This window comes from Camellia sinensis, chromosome 2 (genome assembly GCF_055761805.1).
Source record: "Camellia sinensis isolate YWXY chromosome 2, ASM5576180v1, whole genome shotgun sequence".
Classification (NCBI taxonomy): domain Eukaryota; kingdom Viridiplantae; phylum Streptophyta; class Magnoliopsida; order Ericales; family Theaceae; genus Camellia; species Camellia sinensis.
Window position 1 is genome coordinate 118,022,581 of NC_138962.1, and position 21,480 is coordinate 118,044,060.

Here is a 21,480-nt window from a genome sequence, read left to right on the forward strand (position 1 = left end):
TAGTTTAAGAAACTGAGGGACTTTAAGGAAATAATTCAAATACATTTTTCTGGGGCTTCACATTAAATGTAATGAAGTGAGGAGGATTAGAACCTTAATGATGTATTTAATTATGATCTAGTTAGGTCTAGGACTAATGTAAATATCTTAGAAGTACACAAAAATATAACAAATCTTTATAGGTACCAAAGTCATTATTGCTCCAAGATTTCAAGATATTTTAAAGTACCATGATTATAGTCTAGGGGGGGTATGATGGCTAGCCATGTGATGGTGAATTGATGGACATGTTATATATATATTTATATATTTATATATATTTTGTACAAATCTTGAAAATTGTAAAATATATTATAAAAAAAGATTTTTTGGTAAAAGTGTATATATATAAATATATAATAGTACTTGTTTGGGGGTCAATTTGTGATTTAATAAAAATGTGCGGGCTTGGGTTCAATTAAAGTATCTATTTCAAGTGTAAAATAATTCAGTTTGTATTATTTTGCTTTGAATTTAAAGGTACATAACCGAACGATGACTGTAAAAATTGAAAGTTAAGGTTTAGAGCGATTAATCTAAAATTTGAGAGTTAAGTAATTAATATTAGAGTGTTAGAAGTGATTTCTAAGCTTCCAGGATCGATTAGGGTTTGTATGGATTCGCCCGTGATGCATTTTCAGTCCTAGGGCTTAATTTGCGATTAATCGACGAACTAAGGGCTTTATTATAATAATTCAAAATTTAGGGATCTAATAAGGTTTACAAAAAAAGTCAGGGGCCTCACAACCTATCCCCCTTAAATAAATTTCGTCCTCGAAATTGTTGTGGGAAATTACGTCCTAGTGCTGGCAACGTGTTTTTAAATCATTCAGATCATCTTCTCTTTTTATGTTATTCTTCGTTCTGTTTAGAGTCGCCATTGGTCTTTCTAATAATAGCGTCTTGAATCGAATTCCTCCCTGATTAATGACTAAGGGGATAAGCTAATCTCCGAGCTTCTTGAATTGTTGACTACAAGGGTGATGACGCTGCTACTTCCGCGTGAGGGCTTGTTTTGCCAATTTCCTGATGTGGTGATCTACACTTCCCATTGTGTTGGTTGATTTGTTGCATCATTAGTCTATCCCCCTTAAATAATAAAAGCATTCTGTTGGATGGGTAAGAAATGTGCTGACTTGGTGAGGCGGTCCACTATTACCCATATAGCATCGCGCCCTCTAGGTGACTTAGGCAACCCTGTCACAAAATTCATCGTCATGTATTCCCACTTCCATTCGGCTATCGGTAGAGGTTGCAACATTCCTCCTGGTTTTTGATGTCCCGCCTTTATTTGTTGGCATGTCAGACATCATGCTACAAATTTAGCCACTTCCATCTTCATCCATTCCACCAATATTGCCTCTTCAAATCTTGGTGCATTTTAGTCCCTCCTGGATGTACCGCAAATGCAGAATGATGGCATTCCTTCAGTACCTTTTCTCTAAGTAACTCGTCGCTTGGTACAAGCAATCTGCCTTGGTATCTTAAACTCCCATCGGGGTGAATTACCCAACCGGGCATGGGTTCTCCTGACTCCAGACGTCCCTTGATGTAGGCTACCTCTTGATCATGCTTCTGGGCCTCCACGCCCTCATTCATTAACTTAGGCATCACCTTCTGCGTATCAAGACATGCTTTTGTAATTTGGGATTCCACTTGGATCCTAAACTCATTGAGTGTCTTAACCATATCCCATCCCTTGACGGAGATCTTAGCCAACATCCCTCTGCTCTTACGACTTAGAGCATGTGCTACTACATTGGCCTTACCGGGGTGATATGAGAGAGTGAACTGGAAATCCTCAAATACTCCATTCATCGTCTCTGTCTCAAGTTAAGGTCCTTCTGTGTGAATAGATACTTCAGACTCTTGTGATCAGTGAAAATCTCAAATTGTTTCCCCATACAGGTAATGTCGCCATTGCTTTAGGGCAAAAACTACGGCTGTTAGCTCCAAGTTGTATGTGGGGTAGTTGCGCTCGTAAGGTTTTAACTGCCTGGATCCATACGCGACCACCTTTCCATTTTTCATGAGCGCACAACCTAATCCTTTTTTTTTAGACGCATCGCAATACACAGTGTAACCCTCTTCTCGTTCTGGGATAGTCAAAATTGGTGCACTAGTTAACCTCTTCTTTAGTTCTTGGAAGGATTTTTTTGTCCCACTCACATGTTACTTATTTTTCGCGTCAAATGAGTCATTGGTTTAGCTAGTTTGGAGAAATCTTGGATGAATCTCCGGTAATAACCGGCCAATCCTAAGAAGCTGCGGATTTCTGGCACGGTCTTCGGTTGCCTCCAATCTAATACTGCCTCCACCTTGGTCGGATCCACCGCAATCCCATTCTTTGATACCACATGCCCTAAGAACTTTACTTCATTCAACCATAACTCATATTTACTCGCCTTGGCATATAACCGATTATCCCTAAGAACTTGAAGGACAGTCCTTAAATGTTGCTCATGCTCTTCTTCAGACCTTGAATATACCAAGATGTCATCAATGAATACTACTACAAACTGGTCAAGGTATGGTCTAAAGATCTTATTCATCAAACACATGAATACTACCGGTGCATTAGTTAGTCCGAAGGGCATTACTACAAACTCATAGTGGCCACATCTAGTACGAAAGGCAGTTTTTGGTATATCCTCCTCCTTGACTTGTAGTTGATGGTAACCTGACTTGAGATCGATCTTTAAATAACACCTTGAGCCTCTAAGTTGGTCAAAAAGGTCATCAATCCTTGGGAGTGGGTATTGGTTCTTAATCGTGACTAGATTGAGTTGACGATAATCGATGCATAGCCTCAACGACCCATCCTTCTTTTTAGCAAACAACACAGGTGCTCCCCATGGCGAAGTACTTGGCCTAATGAATCCGCTCTCGAGCAATTCCTGTAGCTGTGTCTTCAATTCTCGTAGTTCTGCTGGTGCCATGTGATACGGAGCCATGGATATTGGAGTAGTTCCAGGTTGTAGCTCAATGCTAAAATCTACTTCTCGGGTTGGCGGAAATCCTGGTAATTCCGTAGGAAATACATCTGCATAATCGCATACTATGCGCGGAAGTTCTATTTCTCTTTGGCCTTCCTCATTTAGAATCAAACTTGCTATCCTACCCGCAAGTTGATCGCGCCACTGTGTCCGATGTTTTGTTGAAGCCATGGGGTCTTATCTATCCCCCTTAAACTGGAAACGTGTTCCATCTTGCGTGTGAGCTACCACTTTCCTCTGACGACAGTCGATCACCGCTCGGTGGGTGGACAACTAATCCATGCCCAAGATGATATCGAAGTCCGACATTTCCATGACACGCAGGTCGCAAGTTAAGCGTAGGTTTGACATCCCTATCTTACAGTCCTTACAGATTGATCCTACCCGAACGCATCCTCCCATAGGTGACATTACACTTAAGGCAGTTTCTAAAGGTTCACATACAAGTTCTAATGACTTAGCACGAGCAGAGGATGTGAAAGAATGTGATGCACCAATATCAAATAAAACATGCACCCAAGAATTGTATAGCACTAAATTACCCTCAATTACAGACGGGTCTACTTCTTCCTCTTGTAAGGCAAATACTCTGCCGATTGCCTTCTGGTTGCTCCTTTCTGGTCCCTCATGAAGTTAGGTTTTCTTTCCACAAGCTCCAAATCCTCTTGGATTCTACCTCCTTTCATTCTGACGTCAATGTTGTGCCGATTATTTCCACAAAGATGGTAAGACTCCTCCAAAATTTGATTCTTGATAGGGTTTGGGATTTTAGCCACGGTTACTAGTCCATTCTTAAGGATTCAATTTCCTGGTACCGTATTTCTATTGTTGCTTGCAATCTCATGTTATTACTTGTCTCGAAGTATGGTCCACCATTTGTTGTTCTTTGAATAGGGTGAGGTGTAAGCCAAATTCTAACTACAAAGGCAATTTCTTATAGGTAAGCAACTAATCTTCAGTTAGAGTTTAATTATCCTAGGGTGTTCACACAGCACAACTTCATGAATACGAAATAATAATTACAAGATTCTCAAAATTGGATTGAAGTGGAGACGAAGAATATGAAGTAGTTATGGTGATAACATTAGGATTGTCTGAAATATGGATGAATGGTATGATGTTATGGTTTCAAACTTCAATGTGATCAAGGTTATAGATGTAGTGACTAAACTAGATATTTAACTTGAAACTGCGTTGGCCATCCGTGTTTCAAACTGAATATCCAAGATTCATCACTGAGTAAAGAAAATGAAATTATTTACAAGAAGCCTTGAGCTAAACAAAATATTCAAGGGTCAAGGAGGTCAAATTTACAAATAGTGGTATATAAAACAAGACTAGATGGACAAGACTAAGTTTTGGGAAAGGGTGACATTGAATAAAGGCTACGAATACAAGATGAGGGTACGACAATCGATAGAAGACGCGTAGAACTAATAGTACCGCCCCTACTGCGCGATGAGGCCACACTCAAAGTTAAAACCATTTCACGTTCCTGAAGCAGGTCCTCATGAGTTGATGTTGGTGTGCCCGAAATTCGAAGAAATTCCCTAAGATAGGTCAAGAAAGATTCTAACATAGTCAACGCAAGGTAGTTTCTAATTGCAGGTCGAAACGCGTGGGTAAGGGTTGAACCTAGGCTCTGATACCAAGTTGTGACGCCCCGATTCTACACTATAGGTTGCAGTCAAGGGAGAGTCACTAGTGAGTCCTATGGCCAATAACCAAGTAAGATCCCAGATCGCCGGAGGAGTCAAAATAGCCTCCCTTCTAAGTCCAGCTTTCTTAGGCAGCGCACTACCTTTTTGACAGATCTTACAAGGCATTGACACAAGGTCTCATAAGCAACGATAAGGTTCATACATAGAATATAAATACATAATAACCACAATATACTTGCTTCAAAAAATTGTTCCATTACATTACATCCCAAAAAGAAAGTTTTAAACTTCATATGAGTCTTACAAAATAACGAAAAGGAAATTTCTAGTATTTCTAAGATAGCCAAAAGTCTTCGAAGGTTTCCGGCTCGTCGTCTTCCGCTATGAGTTCCGCTTCGTCACCTGGCATGATACGCCGTGAGCTTTGAATGCCCAGTAAACACACACACACACCCTACCCCTTTTTCCCAGTCCAATACACAATCACAATTATAACATCAAGTAATAAAGCATGATACTTCAATAAATAAATGAAAGGTTAAGTTAGATGTTAGCAACTAGAAATCCCCCAAAGAGATTTCGTCCTCCCAACCACAAGAATCGGACGCGGATTATTCGGTATGCCCCCTCTTTTGCTGCTTTGTTGCAGACCTAACCTCGGATGCCTACCAACGGTTATGTACCGTGTAGCGCCAACCGCAGGGCCTCAAAAGAGACGGTAAAACAGGGCCTTGCCCGAAATCCCTCCTTACACCAAACCACCTAGGGTCCGAATACAACCGCTCCGTTCAAGGGTTCCGAAAACCACTTGCGCAAGACTTTAACTTTCAAATAGGGAACGCATCCCAACAATCCATATATCACATTTCTCGTTTTTTCATTACTCAAGTGCGCGAAAACCCAATACCCTCCCAATTAGGTTCCCCGTTGAGTTAAATGTTTTACATCAAGGTTAGACAACTTATAAGACAATAATATCCATATAAGCATGCATTCTTAAGATGAGAAAGGTAAATAAAATAACCACAACACATATATTATCAGGTCAAGACATGATTATAAGCTACAACAATCTCATGAACTCAAAGGTACAAAACATCCATACCTAACAAAATTTCCAGATTTAGCATCGCATAAAGATTAAAACGAAAGAGCTATTTTAGATCCTTTATCGGGCTTGGCCTTCCTATGATTTGTAGAGGATTCAATCTAGTTTCTAGAGCATTTTTCGGAATTGGGGTTGCTCTTCCAGATTCTAAGTTATTTAGAAAATATTTCAGCGCTGTCCAGGGTCCGTCCAGAATCTGCCCAGTTCTGTCGACTGTTACGAAAACTTGATTTTCTTGCAAACCGCTCGATGTTTTTCGATGAAACCAATTTTATTTGAAAGCTAACTCCTTAAGGAAGGTTTTGACATAAAATAGAGGTACAGAATATTTTTGTACATTTTTATGGAATTTTTGAAAGTTGACTGAAAAAAACAAGTTTTAAGGTAGAATGTCCGAAACAAGAAAATTTATAAAAAGGGGGTTCCACCATGGGAAAGTTTCATTTCTTTTGTGAAGAAAATATGCTAACTATCACATGTTTAACTCAGAAAATTTGTTTGAGAGAGTAACCTTGAAAAGTTGAGAGATGTGTACAAAAGAAGATGGTTTTGTGCCAAAATGGGTAAAATACATGAGAGATGGAAACAATACTCAAATCTTAGTATTTTTAACATAAGAACATGATAATAACAGATCTGAAACATCACTTAAAATTTTTAAAATGAACATGCATTAGAAAAGAAAATGAAGAGAAGGTTGTGTTGGTGGCTTACCTACTAAGTTTGTATAAGAAGGCTCTCTTCTTCCTCCCTCTCCTTCTCTACGCTTCTCTTTCTTTCTCTCCTCCCTCTCTCTAACTAAATTTGTGTGTGGATGAGTGTGTTATGTGTGTTTGCAAGCTAGGGGGGTGTGTTGATATTTATAGGCAAACTTTTGAGGCAAAAAGTCCTAAAAGCCCCTTAGTTGGAAATGGATGGGAAGGTTAGGATTTGTTTGAAATTTTAAAGGAATTTGGGATGATTTGGAAGGCTTACTCAAGATTAGGTTAATACTAGTTAGAATGGAACTAGTTTTGAGATTTGCATCCTAGGTCTAGGCACTAGGTTGTGTTTTTTTTTCTAAAATCTCATGATGATATATCTTGAAAATTTGGCCCCTCTCTTCTTCCTAGGGTGGCTAGCCTTGGGGAGTGTGATGGAGTTATTATTTTATTAGTTTTGGTCCTAGGGCACACTCTTCAAGGTGTATATATACCTATATATATATATTGCAAGATTGATGGTATACCAAGGTTCAAGGTACAAGTACTAGTTTGGAGTAAATTTAGAATTTAAATAAAGAAGTGAGGGCTTGGAATTAAACTCATGTATTGGAACCTTACTTATGTAGAATTAAATTAAATTAGGTTAGGTAACCTAATCCGGCTAGTGTAATTCCTGTTCCGATAAAAATTAAAAATGCTATCAGGCAAGATTCGAAATAGTTTAAGAAACTGAGGGACTTTAAGGAAATAATTCAAATACATTTTTCCGGGGCTTCACATTAAATGTAATGAAGTGAGGAGGATTAGAACCTTAATGATGTATTTAATTATGATCTAGTTAGGTCTAGGACTAATGTAAATATCTTAGAAGTACACAAAAATATAGCAAATCTTTATAGGTACCAAAGTCATTATTGCTCCAAGATTTCAAGATATTTTAAAGTACCATGATTATAGTCTAGGGGGGTATGATGGCTAGCCATGTGATGGTGAATTGATGGACATGTTATATATATATTTATATATTTATATATATTTTGTACAAATCTTGAAAATTGTAAAATATATTATAAAAAAAGATTTTTTGGTAAAAGTGTATATATATAAATATATAATAGTACTTGTTTGGGGGTCAATTTGTGATTTAATAAAAATGTGCGGGCTTGGGTTCAATTAAAGTATCTATTTCAAGTGTAAAATAATTCAGTTTGTATTATTTTGCTTTGAATTTAAAGGTACATAACCGAACGATGACTGTAAAAATTGAAAGTTAAGGTTTAGAGCGATTAATCTAAAATTTGAGAGTTAAGTAATTAATATTAGAGTGTTAGAAGTGATTTCTAAGCTTCCAGGATCGATTAGGGTTTGTATGGATTCGCCCGTGATGCATTTTCAGTCCTAGGGCTTAATTTGCGATTAATCGACGAACTAAGGGCTTTATTATAATAATTCAAAATTTAGGGATCTAATAAGGTTTACAAAAAAAGTCAGGGGCCTCACATTGAGGGCATCTCGCTGTTTCAAGGTTACTAGGATTTCTTTTGGCCGAACCATGCTCTTTGACATATCCATTAACAATGCTTTCTCATCCTTGGATAGCCTCCCCGCATATGAATGTCCCTCGAGGTGCTCCGCAGGTGGATGATTATGCAATCCGCATACTACAGTCAATGTCCATTCATCATATGTGGTAAACCTGTGAGCCCTCATATCAAAAGGACAACCACACTTCTTCGTACCGGTTATTCTTGATGTATTGTTGCCATCATGTTTTAACTTCTTTGTTGCTCTATATTGGCCACTCCTCTCACAAGCAAGATACATCCTGGGTCTTTTTTTCCCTCCACCATAGTCTGATGCTTTGATTACAATGACCAAACCATTTCTCTTTCCAACTTCACGTACCTAGTTGAGCAATTCATCCTTACTTTTGAATACCTACAAAGTTAAATAAATATTATCAAACATTTACATTTGGCGAGCAATTCAAAACATAATCGTTATATTTTCGTAGACTGAACCTGTTCAGTTGTGAAATGAATGGTGTAATCTAACACAAAATTCGCGCAAACCTGACTCCCTTGAGTTGACACATATTCCTGCATGTTTTGTATAACATTACAAATTTTTAATGGCATTATAAAGATTAATTTGCAATTTGAAACTGTAAATTTGGTATGCAGTTTGCAAATTTGGAATATAAAATGGAAAAAAAAAAAAATTTACTTCATTCGGAAGTAGTTGTCCGAATGTTTTTCCAAATTTCGAAAGTAGAATGTTGTATAAGTTAACATTTTTCGGACAACAACTTCCGAATTTATATAAATGTTTCGGACAACAACTTTCGAAATTTATCAATTTATTCGGACATCAACTTCCGAAAATACATAATTATTTCGGTAGTACATTTCCGAACAAAATAACAAAATTCGGCACTGGTTATCCGAACGACGCTGCGAAAAAAAAAATAAAAATTAAACTCACATTTCCTTCGCTCTGCTTCACATGAATACTTATTTGCTGATTTTCAGAAGACAAATCCTCCATCACAAATAAGTAATGAAGAATGAGGAAGGAAGAATGAGGAAGACAGCTTGTGGAAGGAGTGTGGAGCTTGTGCAAGGAGTGTACACTAATGAAGAATGGAGTAACTTTGGAGCTCTGGTATGGAGTCTGTGTGTGTGGATCATTTAGCAAAATGAGGAAGCAGAGGCATTGCAACGTCTGTGTGTGTATTGAGAGGATGTGTGTTTATTTGAATTGTGTGAGATGTCTATAATGGTAATTTTATTTAGGGATAAAATTGTAATAAAAATAAAATTCATTAAGTATGTGCAAAGAGTAAATTGGTGTGTGCAAATAGAGGCTCCTTTGGGATTGTGATTATAATCAACTACGTGAAATTACGATACTGCCCTCATTGTTGTTTAGGGTTACATATTGCCCAAAAACCAGAAAGACAGAGGACGCCGCTTGGTTAGTGCTCCGCTGCCCCATTCCTGTGATTAGCGCCTCGCCAAACCAACGTCTCACCCGTCGGCCCTCCGCAACGCCTCCGACGGCACTCTTCCACGTCGGCTTCGTCGTCGGTGTTTGCGCAGAATCAGGTAAGCCTCCACCTCCACCTGCAAATCTGAAATCCCTTGGAGTTTTTACCCAGATTTCTTGTTATCCTGTGGATTTTCACCCAAATATGGCTTGTTTGTGGAGAGTGAACCCTGATTTGCTTGAATCTTGCATGTTTCTCTTCGATTACTCCACCATGTTTGTGTTTCATTTTTGGGGATTTCACCAACATTCACGGCTGCCTCCCTGTTTTTCTGTGACTCGGTTTCAATTAGCTAACACTTTAGAGAACTCATTTTTTTTCTTGGTTGGTATTTTATTTGATTTTTCTCATGAAATATAGTTACAAAGGAGATTATTTCTTTTTTTCTTTTTTATGCTGAAATCATGTATGAGACTTGGGTAAGAACATGGGAACGAAACTGAAAGAAACTTTGCAATTTTAAAATTAACAATTAGTATTAATCATTACCCTCATTATGAATGTACACATTTAATTATAAACAGCAATGAGTTATCTAAAAAGTGAGATCAACTCCATTGTCACATGGATTTGCCAAAGTATTTATTGGCTTGATACAGTACAAAAAGGCTACTTTTTTATTTTATTTTATTTTTTATTCCACTCAAAATGGTTCTCATGTTATTTTGGCACGCCTAATTCTATCAATTTTGCTACCGTTTGATCTATTTTTCAAAAAAAAAAAGAAAGAGCATATGGTGGTCATAATTGGTGTGGAAATCTTGTGCCTTTTGACAAATTTTGGCTGAAGATTTGGGATACCATTGGAAGGCATTTTTTATTATAACTAGGTGGCTTTGATTTAAGGATTTGACAAACCATTAGAGTTTACTCTAACCAAATAATCTCATTTGATAATATAGTCCAAGAGGGTTCTTGTCTTTTGGGTTTAGTGGCTGGTGTTCTAGGGATTTCTTTGTTTATGTTGTTGTGCTCTGTTTAAGGCCCGAAAACAGGGGACCAACTTTGGCAATAAAGAGACTTTACAATGGTGATTTCTTATATGGAGAGAGATAATGTCTGTGTGAGAGGCCAATTATTCAGGTTCTATTTTGGAAAATGGAAAGCTTATGTGTTTGCCAGGAAAATGGAACAAATATTGTGTTCTAGAAGAAATAATGCTGGTTGGGAAGAGAAAATAATATAGTAAAACTTAATTTTGGCAATATGAAAGCATAACTGAGGAGTATTAGGTCTGCAAACTAAAACTTCCATATTTTGCTTGTAGAAATGATGGAGAGAGAAAAGATGACAAAGTTCTTCCAATTTTTCATTATCTTCTTCATTAAAACATGCCATGGAATCTGACATACTTTTTATATTTAACCAGATTTGGGAAAAGAAGGGGAAAAAAAATAAAAACTAGGAAAAAGAAACATTGAACCCTAATATGATACTTTGATTTAACATTGCTTAGGCCTCGTTTGGCAAGTGATTTTTTTAGTCAAAAAGTCACTAAAAAAATCAAAAAGCCAACAACCCATACTAAAAAGTCAAAGATTCTCTTTTCTCTCTACTTTTTGTACATCTTTTGGTAAAAAGCTAAAAAATATCTCAAACATACTAGTTTTTTTAGCTCATATGTTAATCAAATAGCCAAAAAGTTACTAAATTAGCTTGTTCTCAAACAAGGCCTTAATGTAGAAAAAAAGTCATAATTTTGGAAAATGATAATTTGTATGAGACCATTGAGAAGCCTTTGTTAACAATATCCAGTTATAATTTTCTTTCTTTTAGACAACAGAGCTGCTTTAAACTTCACATCTGCATCCTGTAATTATTTTTTTGTTTTTTCCCCCCCCCCCCTCCCATCCTGTAAATTATGAGTTGCTGCTGCTATGCAGTTTTGAGAAAAGAAGATGCTGGAGAATGAGGCAAACCCTTGTATCAGCAAGACGACTCGTTTGCCACGGAAACGTTTTTATCGGGCACGAGCTCACAGCAATCCATTGAGTGATTCCCACTTCCCTGTGCCTATCTCCCCTTGCCATGTTGACTATTCCCTTCATTTCCCTCAACTGTTTCCATCATCCGATCAATTTGACAATTCCAAGAAGATCCAATTTGCAGATATCGGCTGTGGTTTTGGAGGACTCCTAATAAGTCTTTCAATCCTATTCCCTAACACCCTGATGATCGGGATGGAGCTGAGGGACAAAGTGACGGAGTATGTCAAGGAACGGGTTTTAGCTTTGAGGGTAGCACATCCTGGTCAGTACCAGAATGTATCAGTGGTTAGAACTAATTCCATGAAATACATTCCGAATTACTTTGAGAAGGGACAGTTATCGAAGATGTTTTTCCTGTTCCCTGATCCTCACTTTAAAGAGAAGAATCATCGGCGTCGTGTGATCAGCCCACACTTGCTAGATGAATATGCTTATGTTCTTGGAGTTGGCGGGATTATATATACGATTACGGATGTGGAAGAACTTGGGGAGTGGATGAAGGCTTGTTTGGAGGGGCACCCTATGTTTGAAGCTCTTCTAGATGAAGAACTTGAAGCTGATCCAGTTGTGAAGCTCTTGAGTGGTGCCACAGAGGAAGGACAGAAGGTTGCGCGGAATGGGGGACAAACTTTCCAAGCAGTTTTTAGACGCATCGTGCTGTCTGTTTGATCTGAGTAGCGACAAACAAAATAAAAACATACAGAATCTTCGTCTAGAATGATGTAGCAGCTTTAGGTTCTCTCATTTTAAAATCGAAAAAGCCCATCAGAATAGCTTCTATTTCTAAGAATGCCCTTGCCACAGCATTTTTTAGATTAATTTTGTATAACAGTTTTGTTTGTAGATCATTTTCCCTTTGATTTTGATATATAAAAGTTGGGAACTATTATGTACATGCTCTTCAATTTTGACAGTTCAAGCCAATTTTGTACTATGGTATGGTCTAAATCAAATTTCATGTTGATCTTCTAGTCCTTTGAAACTTTAATTTGCAATGCTATTTTTTATGCAACCTTTTTTTAAAATTTAAACTAACTTTTTGGTAAAGTAATCTTGATGTAGGACAAGATTTTAAGAATATTTATATTTTTAGTTTTAATATTTTTGATATATTATTTCTTAATTTTATTATTTTAGAATTAAATTTTAACTATGATTTTAAATAATTTAGAATTTTAGTTTCCTATTCTTTTAGATTTCTTAATTTGTGTTGTTTTAAATTTCTTGGTTTATTTTAGAATTATTTTTCCTGCAAGTATTAGGTTTAGTTTATTATAAATAAGCCTACAAACATATGTAATGGAGGGTATTCAATCAATAATATTTTAAAGAGTTTTTTTTTTTTTTTTTGATTCAAGGTTCTATTTTTCTTGTAGATTCAAGAACCTCTTTGGTCTATTAGAACGATATTTAATCTTTGTATATTCCGCTGTGTCAATAAAATTCACATGCATTTTTGAATTGCATATATATTCATCTTCATAAATATATACTTGAAGTAGATGTGATTAGAATAGAAAATATACATGTAATTTTTTCAATTTTCTTGTTATCAAAAAATTAATTTTCAAAATTTTTGACAAATACTTCAAGGAAATGATGACTTTTAAAAGTAAACCTAAAAATCTAAAAATCTGCAAGCTGTGACAAATAATACTTTAACGAAAAAATCTTCTTTTGATTTTTCATTCAAGTACTTGGTGAAAATGAAGATGAAGACTAACATAAAAACTTGAATAGATTTGCAAATTTAAAACTTGCACCTCTAATGAAAATGACCATTGCAAGTAGAGCTATAATCTAACGTGAATAGACTTGCGAATTTGAAAGTTGCACCTCAAATGAAGATGACCATTGAAAGAAGAGCAGTACTTCCAAGGAAAATTTTTCTTTTCATTTTCATTGATGGCATGATATTAAAAAGGAAAATTTATATATACATATATATATAATCTAACGTGAATAGACTTGCGAATTTGAAACCTGCACCTCAAATGAAGATGACCATTGCAAGTAGAGCAGTACTTCTAAGGAAAATTCGTCTTTTCATTTTCATTGATGGCATGACATTAAAAAGGAAAAAAAAAAAATATGTATATATATATATATATAAGTACATATAATCTATATAAAGGAATAAGATTTTTTTTTATGGATATAATTGATTTTTGTATTATTTGTCTAACCGTATAATTAGTTTTTATATATACAACAAGTAAATATTAGGTATAACGTGATATCACGTGATCATATCAATCTCATTTTGTGATTAAAAAAACACAACATATTTGGATAAGTAGGGAGACAGACAAGACCGATCCACTTAATCCCCATTTATGATATTTTTTGCATGGAATTTTTTTTTTTTTTAATTCAACCCCTCCTTACTTATGGGATTTAAACATGTCCAAGGCACATTTTTTTGTGAAAATAACATTACAATGTATAATTAATCTTCTATTGAATAGTTTATTTGTGTCAACTTGCTATTAAGCAAGTTCGACGCTAATCTAAATTATTTATTATTTGTGTTGATATGACACGCCATAATTAAATTTAAATTAAAAAAAATGATCCATTATAATTTGCTAATTCAAAGTATACTTTTCATAGTATTAATATGCCGTGTGGAAATTTGCAATCTTTGTAATGAAGTTGGACAATTGACATGCATGTGTGGCATGTATTTATCAAGATTGTGATATTTTTTATTCTAAAATTGTAATGAAAGATATCTCTTACAGTATTCAATGATTTCATTTATATTATTGAAAGATTTCGATATGTTTGGTTTGGTTTTGGAAGATAAATTTTTTAAAAAAATCTTCGGGAAAGAGTTTAGAATTTTTTTTTGTTTGTTTGGTTATATATTTTGGAAATAGTTTTGAAGTATAGGAGTTTAGAATGATTTGATATTTTGTTGTAGTTGAGTAGATATTTGTAAGAAAAAAAGTAATTAAGAAGGAGAGAGAAGAGAGAAAAAGTAATTGATTGATGTGAAGGAGATAGAAAGTGATTTTAGAAATTTTTTTCCAAAATTACTAAACCAAACAAAATTTTTAAAAAATTTCTCCAATTTTTTTTTTTTTTTTTTTTTTTGGTTGATACAGCGGAAATGAAAATTTGTTTTTCAAAAATAAACCAAACAAGACCTTCATTTTTATGCAGGCATTAAAAAATATGTTAGGTTTTTGTACGACTCACCTAATATACAGAACACCTCTGTTTTCCTTCTATTACTAGAGGGTCAAGTCAATAAACCATTTGATCTCAGGATTGGTACTGACCGAGTGTATACTAATAGAATAATGCTTGGGACCCTTTTGGGGGTCACCCCCTCACCCCCTTTGTCACGTGGCGGGTGGTGATTGAAGGAGCAGGAAAAAAAAGAAAAAGAAAAAGAAAAGGTAACCAATGAGAGAGAGAGGAGGTCAAAGGGGTGGAGGAAAAAGGAGATGAATCATTGTTGATACTAATATGCTTTAGCTTTACTGAGAAAGGGGAATTGACAAAATTAGATATCTTTCCTTCAATTAGTAAATCAGTTATGCAGTCCAACTCTTGGATTGTTCATTAGCCTTGTTGTGAATGTACACGTAATTACAAGCAGCAATAAGTTACTTTTTTTTTCTTTTTTCGTTTGACTTCTCTTAAATTGCTCATCTTAACTTAAGAGAGCATTTAGGTTTAGTAAGCTCATTTTGAGATCAATTTTAATGATTTAAATCGTTCATTTTTTAAAACTCATTGAGTAGAATATTCATACAAAAAAAATCAAGATGATCAGATATCGGTAAGTATATGTTGGAATCAAAATTGTATTATAAAAAATATATGACTATTTTTTAAATTACATTTGTCATCCATTTGTGTAAAACAAATATGATTCAAATATATAGCTACCGATATCCAATCATTTTAATTTTTTACATAAATATTCTACTGAACGAATCCTAAAAAGTGAATGGTTCGGACCACTAAAATCAATATTCGACATGGGTCTATCAAGTCCAAACGCTTTCTTAAGTTGAGGTGCCAACTTGAGAGAAGCCAAACATCTTTTTTTTGATAACTGAGTGTTCGGATTAGTTTACGTGCATCTCGACTAATTTCGAGAGATCAATCCTACCATCCACTTGCGAGACCCCATTTAAAGTCAGGTCAAATGTCGTGTATGGACATGACCTCAAGTTACTTATTGCTACTAGTGAATATTAAATTTAAAACCTAATAAGAATATACTCTTAGATTTAAAATTTTACCCACTAAACCATTCTCTTGAGATTAGAGCAAAAGATTACTTAAGAGCAACTCTAATATAGTAAAAGTCAATGTCACTTTAACAAAGTATTTTTTTAGGCTTATTACAGTACAAAAAGGTCACATTTTTTGTAATACTGTACCATTAAAGAGAAATGTTTGAGAGCTTTGGGGAGAAAGTTCTAATAGTTTTAATTTATATGTAAATCCATCTAATATAATGCTTTGACTTTATTTATTTATTTATTTTTAATTTTTCACATCACTAAAACTTAATTAGAATTCTAATTTTAGGATGAATCACAGCTGTACCACTAAAATGGTTTCCGTGTGGTCATGATTGTTGTGGAATATTTGACAAAGTCAAATCTCGTGTATTTTGACAAATTTTGGCTGAAGATTTGGGACACTGTTGAAAGGAATTTATTTATTTATGAAGGCATAATTAAAAATGACTTTAATTTAAGAATTTAACACACTATTAGAGTTCAAATTTAACACACTATTAGAGTTTTGAACTAACCTAAATAATCTCATCTATCTATATATTATATAAGGAAAATATTATTTTTAATGAGGAGGCTTGTGAGAGTTTCAATATCTCATACTAATTTTCTTGATTTTCTTAATTTTAAATAATTAAAAAAATCTCCATTAGCTAACTTTTATTTGATAATCCTACATTAGGAAAAAAAAAGAAAAAAAAAATGAGTTGTTTTACACATATAAAAAAAATCTTATACTCTCATCCCATTTAGTGAGGAGCCTTGTGAGAGTTTTAATATCTCATACTAATTTTCTTGATTTTTTTAATTTTAAACAATTAAGAAAATCTCTATTGGCTAGTTTTTATTTGAAAATCCCATATCAAGAAAAGAAGAAAAAAGATGAGTTATTTTACTCATATAAGTGAATTTTATACTCTCATCCCATTTAATATTATAATGTTGTCCATGTTTCAATTCAATATAGTTTAAATTTTAAAAGTTTTAATTAATTAATTATGACTTAATCGATTAGGCTAAATTATTTTTGATTTTATTGATTTGATGGTTTAACCGCGATTTTAGCGGTTTTATCAAAATATATTGATTAAATTTGTTTGAATTGAAATAAACTAGTGATTGATTTGATTAAAGATTGAAAAACTAAGATTGCTTGATTAGAAATAAACTTTTCGTCCAAATAATTGTTAACTTTTATTTTATAATCTCACATCGAAAAAAGAAGAAAAAAAAAATGAGTTGTTTCACTTATATAATGTGAATCTTAATAGTGTAGTATTGTGCATAAATCAATTTAAGATAGTTTAAATTTTAAAATTAAAATAACATTTAAAAGTTTTAATTAATGAATTTTCGTATAAGTTAGTTGATCGTTTGACCTAACCGATTAGGTTGAATTATTTTGGGTTTGACTGATTCTCCGGTTTAATCACGATTTCTCATATTTATTTTATTAGTTTTAAACAATTAAAAAAAAATCTCATTCGCTAACTTCTATTTAACCATATAAAAATAAAACTCTAATTAATTTATGATTTATTTTATAATCCCATGTCAGGAGAAGAAGAAAAAGCAAAGTTTGTTTCACTATCTATCTATCTATCTATCTTATTATATAAGGAAAAGGGACTTTTTAGTAAGAAATTTTCTAGGAGCTCCAAATCCTCATTCTAATTTTCTTGATTTTCTTAATTTTAAATAATCACTTTTATTTGATAATTCCACATCAGGAAAAGAAGGAAAAAAAAATGAGTTGTTTTACTCATATAAAGAGAATCTTATACTTCCATCCCATTTAGTGAGAAGTCTTATGAGAGTTTCAATATCTCATATTAATTTTTTTGATTTTATTAATTTTAAACAATTAAGAAAATCTCTATTGGTTAACTTTTATTTGATAATCCCACATCGGGAAAAGAAGAAAAAAGTGAATTGTTTGGATTGAGATAGTTTAGGTTAGAAGTTTTTATTATAGTTTAGGTTGATGATTTACCAAACTGTACGGTTAATAGGAGGCCAACTTATATAATTTAAAGGATTTTTTTTTATAATTAATGTTATTATTATTATAATAAATGGGTTTCAAAATTTAGAGGCCGGCATCCATCTCTCCGAATTGGATTCATCTTGCTTGCATGACTACAATTAATTATATTTTTAAAACAATATTTTGCTCCAAATGCAATGATGCAAGTTAATTCCACAATTATGACCACATGGATGATAATTTAACAAGACACATGTTAGAGAGGAGAAGAGGTCAATCGATTGATTTTGATTTATTTTTAGTTTTTACTAGCAACATTTTGAACAAATTAAAATTCGATTTACTTTTTGCGAGGCTATCATTTATAATCATATAATTTTATTATATTTAATTTTTATAAATAAATAATATATATAATTTTATACATAGATCATATATTTGTATTAAAGTTAAATACATTGAAATCACCTGAACATGACTTTAGAATGAATTTGATTTTTTTTTTAATTTGCATATGAGTTTACAAAATGATCGAGTATGATAAATTCACCAACCTAAACTATGCCTCTCTAATTCCCGTTGGCTAGCTTCCATTTACCTTTTATTTTACAATCTCACATCGAAAAAAGCAAGAAAAAGTGAATTGTTTCACTTACATAAGGTGAATCTTGCGCTCCAATTTATATAAGTAAAAGAAGATTTTTAGTGAAAAGCCATATTATCAATATCTCATACTCATTTTTTTGATTTTCTTAATTTTAAACAATTAAGAAAATCCCCATTGGCTAGCTTCTATTTAACTTTTATTTTACAATCTCACATAGAGGTTTTTATTTTAAAAATAATTTTGTATAAGATTTTGAAACTCTCATGATATTTAACTTTAAAATAATTACAATCTTACATTGAGAAAAGAAAGAAAAAGTGAGTTGTTTCACTTATATAAAGTGTTATAATCCCACATCGGGAAAAGAAAGAAAAAATGAATTGTTTCACTTATATAAAATGAATCTTATAAAGAGAGTTTTAAGGGAGAAGCCTTCTAGAAGGTCCAAATCTTCATTTTAAAATTATTGAATTTTCTTAATTTTAAACAATTAAGAAAATTTTCATTTGCTAGCTTCCATTTATCTTTTATTTTACAATCTCAAATCGGGAAAAAAAGAAGAAAAAAGTGAATTGTTTCATTTACATAAGTGAATCTTATACTCCAATTTATATAAATCATTGAAGTTTCTTAATTTTAAACAATTAAAAAAATCTCCATTGGTTAGCTTCTATTTAACTTTTATTTTACAATCCCACATCGGGAAAAGAAGAAAAAAGTGAATTATTTCACTTATATATATTGAATCTTATACTCCCATTTATATAAGCACGAGAAGATTTTTAGTGAAAAGTCCTATAATCAATACCAATTTTTTTTGTTTATGTTGTTAAGAACACATGTACAATACTTCTAGCATATCACCCATGCTATGTGAAAGTTCAATGTGAAGGTGCTTTCATAAACACAATTTCAATCTGCAATCCAATATGCATATCCATTTAACTTTTATTTCACAATCCCACATCGGGAAAAGAATGAAAAAGTGAATTGTTTCACTTATATAAAGTGAATCTTATATTCCCATTTATATAAGCAAAACTAGCCTATCACCCGTGCTATGCACGGGATAATTATAAATATTTATATTTGTTTTAGATTTTTTTTTACTATATAAATTATGTTTTTTTAAGATTTTTTATAAAAATAATTTAACAATCTTATCACTAATCATAGTGTATGAGAGAAGTTGAAAACGATGCTGTAATAACTATACACAGATTGTATCTATAATTATTTGTATGAGGGGATTTAAAATGTTGATCAAGGAATTTTGACCAAATCAATAAATGCAGGCATGTGGAAAGACATGTGGATTAAAAAAAGTTAATAAATGTTGATCAGGAGATTTTAACCAAATCAATAAATGCTGAGTTTTTTTTTTAATAAAAAATTTAGAAATTCAAATTGAGATTATTTAGAGCCCTTGAACAAACTACAATCACTTACAATTTTTTTTTCAAAAACCACAGTGGGTTAAAAAAATCAATTACAATTTTTTTTTTCAAAATACAATTTAATCATTATCAATAATTGGTACTTTAAAAACCAAATCAGAAAAAAATCAAATCAAATCAAATCACAAATATTTTTATGCTATCTAACTACAATCATATTTTTTTCATAAATAATTATAAAGAAAAACCATTAAAACAGTAAATAAAAGATTAAATCACATTAAAAAAAAACCATTGAACAAACTACAATCGCATCACATTTTTCTCATAATAAAATAAATAAATAAAAGAACCATTGACTAACTGCAATCACATTAAAAAAAAAAACCATTGAATTAACTATAATCACATTTTTTTTCTTTGTGAGTGTTTATGTTTATCTAAGTTCAATCATATTAAAAATAAAAAGATTAAATAACATTAAAAAAAAACCATTGAACTAACTACAACAATCATATTAAAAAAAAGAGCCATTGAAACAAAATGCAATCACATCACATTACAATCACATTTTTTTTTCTTTGTGAGTGTTTATGTTTATTTAACTTCAAACATGTTAAAAATAAAATTAAAATAGTAAATAAAAAGATTAAATAACATTAAAAAAAAACCATTGAACTAACTACAACAATCATATTAAAAAAATGAGCCATTGAACAAACTACAATCACATCACATTTTTCCCATAATAAAATAAATAAATGAAAAAAAAGAACTATTAAACTAACTACAATCACATTAAAAAAAAAAAAGAATCATTCAACTAATTATAATCACATTTTTCTCTTTGTGAAGATTTATATTTATCTAACTTCAATCATATTAAAAAAATCAAATTATAATTTTTTATTCGCTAGACAAATCACAAATATTTTTATGCGCTATCTAACTATAATATTAAAACAGTAAACAAAAGGAAAAGTCAAGAAAGAAAAAATAAAAGAAGACTTACTGTTTGAATACGTGGTTACTGAAGTTGAAAGTGTAGAAGTGAGAAGTCAAGAAGAAAAAAACAAAAAGGAGACTCACTATTTGCAATAGGTATGTGAAAAGTTAAAAAGAGTTTGTGTATTGGAAAAATTAAAAAGACTTAGAAGAATTTAATAAATGCTAAGTTTTTTTAAAAAAAAAATCAAAAAAATTAAGAAATTAAGGTTTAGATATTGAAACTCCCACAAAACTTGTGAGTTAGAGATAGATATAAATAAATAGATAAATATAGATAGATATTTATATTTGTTTTAAATTTTTTTTAATATACAAATTATTTGTTTTAGAAAAGGTACTGCAATAATTATGAGGGAAGTCAAAAAATCTTGTGGGTTGAGAGAAATTAATAAATGCTGAGGCTATTTTTTTTTTTTTAAAAGAAAAAATTAGAAAATTAGGATTGACATATTGGAGCTCCCACAAGCTTTGGGGGTTAAAAACTCCCTTTTGCTTAATATATAGTATAGATTTAGATAGATAGATAGATATATCTTTTTATTTTTATTTTTATTTTTGTGTGGTTTCTATTCGAGTATTTTTTTTTTCAATTTATTTAAGATGGAGTTGTGGGTATCTTTTTTTTTTTAATTTAATTTATCTGTGGTTTCCATTTGTTTTTAATTATTATT

The 21,480-nt window shown here is 32.4% G+C and overlaps 1 protein-coding gene across 1 annotated transcript; it reads left to right on the top strand.

Annotated features, from left to right (window-relative positions):
- The first annotated feature begins 9,348 nt into the window (after window positions 1-9,348).
- On the top strand, window positions 9,349-12,438 carry LOC114286124 (tRNA (guanine-N(7)-)-methyltransferase). Its single transcript, XM_028229199.2, has 2 exons — window positions 9,349-9,615; window positions 11,441-12,438. The coding sequence occupies exon 2, from the start codon at window positions 11,456-11,458 to the stop codon at window positions 12,212-12,214; it is 759 nt and encodes a 252-aa protein (XP_028085000.1). The 5' UTR covers window positions 9,349-9,615; window positions 11,441-11,455; the 3' UTR covers window positions 12,215-12,438.
- The last annotated feature ends 9,042 nt before the right edge of the window (window positions 12,439-21,480 follow it).

What these genes read in the sequence shown, in the direction of transcription:
- LOC114286124 (XM_028229199.2), top strand. Translation starts at nt 11,456, where the DNA reads ATGCTGGAGAATGAGGCAAACCCTTGTATCAGCAAGACGACTCGTTTG.